The sequence below is a fragment of the Acomys minous genome, assembly GCF_964271855.1.
Source record: "Acomys minous genome assembly, chromosome: 17".
Classification (NCBI taxonomy): domain Eukaryota; kingdom Metazoa; phylum Chordata; class Mammalia; order Rodentia; family Muridae; genus Acomys; species Acomys minous.
This window is the reverse complement of record NC_140500.1, coordinates 1804668-1812500: the sequence shown is the minus strand read 5'-3', so window position 1 is coordinate 1812500 and position 7833 is coordinate 1804668. Positions and strand designations below refer to the sequence as shown.

The following is a 7833-nucleotide window of genomic DNA, read 5'->3' as shown; positions in this document are numbered from 1 at the left end:
CCAAGTGCTTCTCTGGTGGGAGTCACCTATTTATTGGCTCAACTTATTAATTCTGAACATACGCCAACTAGAATTTTCTCACTGTGTTTTTCTGCTGTCCGACAGGTCTCTGCGCCTAGCCGGGGAGCCTATATAAGGCATTCTTTATCAACACCATTTTGCTTGAGTAGCAAAAAGGAACAAGCATTTCACAAACTGGGGCGGCACAGACTGGCTGGTACTTCAATACCCACGTTTGGATCAAGCCTACATCCTTAATTACAAGGACGCTGGTGTGCCCAGAGTTTAAACCACGCCACACGTATAAATAAGCATAAGGTACCTAAATAATCAATCTTAGCTACAGACAGCCCAGACCAAACACTAGGCAACATTAAAGTTCCTAAACCTGACCTCTGACCCAGTCACCTGTGTTCATCTGTGACCACAAGGGTCAGATGCTCCTTTGCATTTTGAAATACTGGAAATACTGAAAGTTCATGGAAGTTTCCCCCATAAGCTACTGTTGGGAACACAGGGCCATACAGACCAGTTTGTGTTTAGACAACTTGGTGCTATTATGGATATATAGCATAAGTCAGCTGACTATGGCTGACACTGGATGTCCTGGGAATCTCCAGGTAAACAGTGGTGTGAGCTGCTATATATTTTTGGCAGAGAGGCACTTTCTGGTGATTCTAATGTAGCCTTCAGGTCAGAGGCCCAAGCATTAGCCTTTCATAGCCAGCCTCTGCTATGTCTGCTTTAGGCCCACCTGTGTGTGCCTGTGCCTTCCTGTATGCATGTTGTGTGTGCCAGCACGTGTGTGTGCCTGTGCCTTCCTGTATGCACGTTATGTGTGCCAGCACCTGTGTGTGTCTGTGCCTTCCTGTATGCACATTATGTGTGCCAGCACCTGCATGTGCCTGTGCCTTCCTGTAGGCACGTGGTGTGTGCCAGCACATGTGTGTGCCTGTGCCTTCCTGTGTGCACATCGTATGTGCCAGCACCTGCATGTGCCTGTGCCTTCCTGTAGGCACGTCGTATGTGCCAGCTCAAATCTGAGTGCTTGCCAGCAGCTGCCTGAGTGCTTGCTGGTGCATGCCTAGTAGACTGCATGCTGTAAAATAAACTAAGCTTTAGCTGCCTGAGGCCTTGAAACATCTTTAACCGCCTAGCCTCCTGTGACCTCCCTCTTCCTTCCTGGCTTGGGGAACAGACATCACCCCACTCTCTCTTTTGTCATGTTTCCCGTGTATCTGAAAATTTAATTACTTCACAGCTATGTAACTATTCTCTCTCACACAGAAGCCACACTGACAGGACAGACAACACTGCAGACATAAGAGATGCCCCTCACAAGAAATATCAACATGTTTGAAGCCAGCCTGGGCTGTAAGAGGAGGGTCCTGCCGTAGATGAAAAATAAAACAAAATTAAGAGACAGAGAAGGGAGGAGCCGGAGGGAAGGAGCTACTGAACCCGAGTCGCAGTTTGGAGTGACTGCAGTCTAGAGGTTTGGGATAGACTGGGGTCCCCCGCCTCAGGGCTGGGCTGCCTCTAGGCAGGAAGTAGAGGGCCAACGGCAGCTTCCGGGTAGGAATACAGAGCATCCAGATCTTTGCTGGACAACCTGATGCTCTCTTTTGTTCCCTCTTCTCTGCTATCCTGTGACACGTGTCACGGGCATCACACAGGAAGGGATGGATGCAAAGACCTCACCACCTCTGCCACCACCATAGCTCATGCCCCCCACACAGAAGACCAGAAAATGATGTGTTGAACCTCAGTAAGGGGCTGGCCGGCAGGCTACGGCGGTGGTTCTCAACCTGTGGGCCATGGCCCTTCAGATCGCATATCAGATATCCTGAATATCAGGTATTTACACTAAGATTCCTAACAGTAGAAAACTACAGTTAAGAAGTAACGATGAAAATGATTTTATGGTTGCGGTTACCACAACGTAAAGAACTGTATGCAGGGTTGCATCGTTAGGAAGTCTTGAGAAGCACTGAGCTAGAGGGTGTCTTGAAAGGCGACGCAAACAAACACCTTTAAGAAACAATATTAAGCCGGGCGTGGTGGCGCTCGCCTTTAATCCCAGCACTAGGGGAGGCAGAGGCAGGCAGATCTGTGAGTTTGAGGCCAGCCTGGTCTACAAAGCGAGTCCAGGACAGCCAGGGCTACACAGAGAGACCGCACCCCTCTGCCCAAAAAGAGAAAGAAACAGTATTAAGGGGCTTAGAATGGTATACGCACTTTGTCTCAAAACTTGGGGACCTGAGTTCAATTCCCAGCTCCCCCACACAATGGAAGGAGCTTGAACTCCCAGGAGTTCTGACTTCGCGCACATCCACCAGCACGTCCAGGTGCACGCACGCGCGCACGCACCGGACTAAAGTGACAAAAAGAGTAAGTATAAACTGTGCGTCCAAGTGAGTTTTCTTGACCTTACAACTGCACTCTCCCTGCAGGTAGGCAGCTTATCGTGCTCGCCTTACTTCCGGCCAAGCACACAGACGGCGCCGCCCAGCTCAGCACTTCCGACAGGAAGGCGGTCCCGTAGAGGCTTCCCTCATCTCCGCTCTTCCGCCATCGGGTGGCCCCCAGGAAGTCCCGCCCACCGGGGAGGACCCGGATGGGCGCGGTTTCTCCGGCTGCGCGCGCAGCGGCCCTCACTCCGCCGGCGCTCTGGGAAGGAGAAGGGCCTGCCCTCGCCCGCCGCTCCTGCTCCGCCATGGCTCGCGGCCCCAAGAAGCACCTGAAGCGCGTGGCCGCCCCGCGCCACTGGATGCTGGACAAGCTGACCGGCGTGTTCGCGCCCCGTCCGTCCGCCGGCCCGCACCGCCTGCGGGAGTGCCTGCCGCTCGGCATCTTCCTCCGGAACAGGCTCAAGTACGCCCTGACGGGCGACGAGGTGAAGAAGATCTGCATGCAGCGCCTCATTAAGGTCGACGGCAAGGTCCGGACCGACGTGGCCTACCCGGCGGGCTTCATGGACGTCGTCAGCATCGACAAGAGCGGCGAGAACTTCCGCCTGGTCTACGACACCAAGGGCCGCTTCGCGGTGCACCGCATCACGCCCGAGGAGGCCAAGTACAAGCTGTGCAAGGTGAGGAAGGTCTTCGTGGGCACCAAGGGCATCCCGCACCTCGTGACGCACGACGCGCGCACCATCCGCTACCCCGACCCGCTCATCAAGGTCAACGACACGGTGCAGATCTCGCTGGACACCGGCAAGATCACCGACGCCATCAAGTTCGACACCGGCAACCTGTGCATGGTGACCGGCGGCGCCAACCTGGGGCGCATCGGCGTCATCACCAACCGCGAGCGGCACCCCGGCTCCTTCGACGTGGTGCACGTGAAAGACGCCAACGGCAATGGCTTTGCCACCCGCCTCTCCAACATCTTCGTGATCGGCAAGGGCAACAAGCCGTGGATTTCCCTCCCGCGAGGAAAAGGGATCCGCCTCACCATCGCCGAAGAGAGAGACAAGAGGCTGGCGGCCAAGCAGAGCGGGTGAAGTGGACTCTGGGGACACTGCGGGGCGGGGCGGGGTCGTTTACATTCGTTTATACTTCAAGTCAAGCACCATGTTCAATTAAAAGGAAGCAAACTTATTTTGGGTTGCCTATGCCTCTTTTTCCTTTTTTTTTTCCCCCCCGAGACAGGCTTTCTCTGTGTAGCCTTGGCTGTCCTGGACTCGCTTTGTAGACCAGGCTGGCCTCGAACTCACAGCGATCCGCCCGCCTCTGCCTCCCGAGTGAGTGCTGGGATCACAGGAGGCGTGCGCCACCACGCCTGGCAGACACTGCCTCATCGTGGGGGAACCAGGTCGGTTATATGCAGGGCTTGGTTACTCGCAGGGCTTCGGTATTCCTTTCATATGCCGGGGTTAGGATTCATGCCTAGAGACCAATGGAATCAGGAGACGCTTAAGACTTTCTAACAGCAATCATCTCCCCGCAGAGCATCCAGAAACTTACTAGACAACCCCCAAAGTTACTAAGTATAAAAATGGGATTGTTATTCTAACTCCCAGGGAAGTAATTTAGAGAAAATGCTGAAATGTCGCCCCTTTCTCAGGAACCTGTAGTCCACTAAGTCAAGCCTTCCGTTGCCAGGGTATGCCTTTAAAACAAGGTGTAGATGTAGGTTTATCTTTTAGAAAACCCCAAATTTACAGAAGCGGCAAATCCTGACATAAAAAAATAACACTAAATCAGGGCTTGGAAAGAAACAAGAGTTCCGTTGTCTTCATAACAGCAACAAAATGAAGAAAATTTGTTTCTGGTATTTTAATGTCAGTGAGACAGAAAAGTTAAATAATAGCTTTCCAATTTTTCCTTTTTTTGCTAAAAGATTTCCAGGTCTGGTTTCAGGGCTGTGGGTGCAGCTTGGTGGTAGCTTCCCTAGCACACAGAATGAATGTTGTGCTTTTAATAGTGTGTGAGTGTTTGCCTGCACGTAGGTGCAACAGCTGTGTGTGTGCCTGGAGCACTTCAAGACCGGAAGAGCATCCCTTGGACCTGGAGCTACAGATGGTTGCTAGGAAGTGAACGGGGGTCAAGGCTCACAAGTGGAGAACCTTTCTCCCTGTCCACAATGTGTGTCCTGGGAATCAAAGTCAAGGCATCGGTCTTGGCAGCAGTTGCCTTTGCAGTGCCATCTTGCCAGCCCCATCCTAGATTATTTCAATTGCTAGCACCATGAAAACAGTCTCTAGAGGCAGACAGACCTGGGTTTAAGTTACCGGCTGTTTCCACCTAGGTAAGGCTGCAGGTTGTAGCAAGAACAGTAACATAGTCTGAACATGAGAGGAGCACATGTGTGCATACACAGTTGGTCAGCGCTGTGTTCTAACAATCACTACAAATGATTGTCGTGAATACATGGATATTTCCCCCCAACTGAAGGGCAACAGAAAAGCCCACTTCAGACATGTTACTTATTTTCAAGACAAGGTCCCCTATACCTGGAGGGTCTTAAATTTCCTGTGCAGCCAAGAACTTCTGTCTCTTATGCCTGCTAGAATTAGGGGCTTATGTCTGCCAGGCCAGGCTGATCTAGTCCTCTTCCTCGGAGGATCAGGTCCCAGCCTCCCAGGGCTGGAGTTACAGGTTTGTGTTGGTGCCCAGGATTGAACCCAGGACTTCCTGAATACTAGGCAAGCACTTTACAGAGCTACATCACGACTTTTTAAACTGACTTCTAAAAATTAACAGGGGCTGGAGATACAAGGCTCAATTTCCTAGAGTTCTTTCCTGGCATGTGCAAGACCCAGCCCTGAGAAAAATGACGTGTAGCATGGTTATAGTCTTAAAATTGTGCTTACAGGCCGAGTGGAGGAAGTGCTTACTTAGTTCAGCGGTAGGGAAGATTATCTTCATGGAATACCGGCACTGGTCAGCAGCCTCAAACTGGGTAGGCAGGACTGGGAGGTGGACGGCCATGGAGCTGTCTGGTCAGTACGCCCTGGAACTTGGACCTTCAGGCATTTAAACTAGAGAAAAATACCCTTTAATCCCAGCACTTGGCAGGCAGAGGCAGGTGGATCTCTGTGGGTTCAAGGCCAGCCTGGTCTGCTAAGCGAGTCCAGGACAGCCAGGACCCTAAGAGAAATCCTGTCTCGAAAAACGGAAGAAGGAACAAAACAAAACCCGCCAAAGTCTTTCTTGTCTAACACAGCACCCAAGCCTAGGCCCCGAGGGTATTTTTTACTCAGTTAACTCGCACACTGTGTGCAGCTCTGGACTCTGAACGAGACAGTGTCCTGCCATGTGGACCTGCTGGCCTCTGCCTCTGAACCCCAGCCCTGTGTTTTCTAACTTTGAAGATTTTATAAAGTACACGGACCAGCATACTGAGAGTCACAGATACCATTTTTTCCCTTCTGTGTATGATATGTGCGCGCTAGCGCGAGCGGTTTTATTATTGTCTGTTTTATTTTGTTGTCGGTTTTGTTTGTGGGGAGAGGTTATTGTTTCGAGTTGTGTTTGGGCGGGGGCGGGCGTGAGCATCCATGTGCGCATGCGTGCGAAGGCCTGGCGGGGGTTGGGGTCTGGAAGTTTCCACTCTTCACTGAGGCAGGGCCTCTTAATCAAATCCAGAGCTCGCTGATTCGGCCAGTCTTTCCAGTACCCTTGCTCGGAGGATCAGGTCTCAGCCTCCCAGGGCTGGAATTACAGGCAACCGCTGCGCACACCCAGCGTTCCATGGGGCCCTGGGATCTGAACTCGAGTCTAACGCTTTCCCAGGAAGAAGGCCACTCCGGACGTTTGCAGAGTGACTGCTCTGCGGGACCCCACGCTCTTGAAGCTTTCTCATCCATTGCGGGATCAAGCGGCGTGGACGCTCAGGGCTCAGCTGTGTCCTTGAGCACAGTAATTACGGGGTGGAGCACTGCATAGTTAACCGCGCCCTTCGTTTGAGCACCTTACCCACACTTCTGTCCCTGCTGACTCTGGAATTCCGGTCCGTGACACATATGAAACCCTAAGTAGCGCTGGAGCCACGCCCTTTCTGCATAAGTATCATTCTAAAAAGCAAATAAAATAAAGAAACCCTATTCACTCCCCGGCTCTTAGAGCATTTTTGTACTATCTAGTGAAAGGGCGGGGGCGGGGGGAGGGGGCGGAATTGATGGACTCTGAGGGCCGAGCGCTGCAGGCCCAGCATTCTGTGCTTTAAACATATGGCTTTTCTTATGAGAGGAGATAGGAGGGAAACATGTAATTCGAATCTCAAAATAGCCTAAACCAGGCACCAGGCAAACGTATGAGATAGGAATCTCCATTTATTTATAAGCCCAATTACCAAGCCATATTGCCGGCGCGTCTTATATATGAAGTGTGACAATAAAGAAATGAGATCAGGCTTTTTTGCTGTTTGGTTCATAAACTGGCACTGATGGAATTTTCAAAATGAGAATTTCTAAACAATATTAAAGGGATTCGGGATGCGCGGAGCAAGTTTACAGCTAAGACCGTGGGCAAAGAGAACCCTGTGCCCGGACTCGGCAGCTCGGACTTGGAACTGGAACCAGTCGTAGCACGTGCTCTGCATAGCTCGCATACAGTGTTAATCTGATAATAAACTCAAATGGTGAACAGTTTTGAGTCCGGCGGTAGGGCACTCGCTTGGCATGCTCACTCTCTGGTATTACGATGAGAACGTCCTTCAGATACAGGTGTGTCATCTGGCTGCCCTGGGGGTGGGGGACAAGGAGTAAAGGACAGTGGCTCAAGAGTGGGCCCAGTGGTGAGTTACAGTCTTCCACTGAGACCTGTCATAACTGCCTCTGACAGTTGCTTAAGTGTTGTGTTCGCGGGCGCGCGCGCGCGCGCGCGTGTGTTGGTGCTTTCCTCTCCTTGTGGGAGGGAATGTTAATGAGACTCCTGCGAATATGGAGGGGTCTGCAGCACAACTAGTTAGCCCCTAACCCCCCCTCCCCCTCCCTCCTCCCCTCCCCCCAGGGCATGTACACCTGCAGGCCAGAAGAGGGCATCAGATCACATTATAGATGGTTGTGAGCCACCATGTGGTTGTGGGAATTGAACTCAGGACTTCTGGAGGAGCAGTCAGTGCCCTTAACCTCTCAGCCATTTCTCCAGCCCTCATTTCTTTCTCTCAATATCTTCATTATTTCACTTTTCTCCTCAGTTTTGTGTAGAGGATTTTGTTTTGTTTTTTGGAGACAGGGTTTCTCTGTGAAACAGTCCTGGCTGTCCTAGACTCACTTTGTAGACCAGGCTGGCTTTGAACTCACAGAGATTCTCCTGCCTCTGCCTCCAGAGTGTTGGAATTAAAGATGTGCACCACCACACCTGGCTCCTGTGTAGAGGGATTTTA

At 51.7% G+C, this 7833-nt stretch overlaps 2 protein-coding genes across 3 annotated transcripts in view; one reads left to right on the top strand and one right to left on the bottom strand.

Annotated features, from left to right (window-relative positions):
- Window positions 1–7833, bottom strand: part of TMTC1 (transmembrane O-mannosyltransferase targeting cadherins 1) — a 188317-nt gene that overhangs the window by 105132 nt on the left and 75352 nt on the right. The gene's annotated exons all lie outside the window — the stretch shown is intronic.
- On the top strand, window positions 2597–3602 carry LOC311587726 (small ribosomal subunit protein eS4-like). The gene has a single exon (XM_084764864.1). It carries the CDS (start codon window positions 2618–2620, stop codon window positions 3503–3505), a length of 888 nt encoding a protein of 295 aa, XP_084620990.1. The 5' UTR covers window positions 2597–2617; the 3' UTR covers window positions 3506–3602.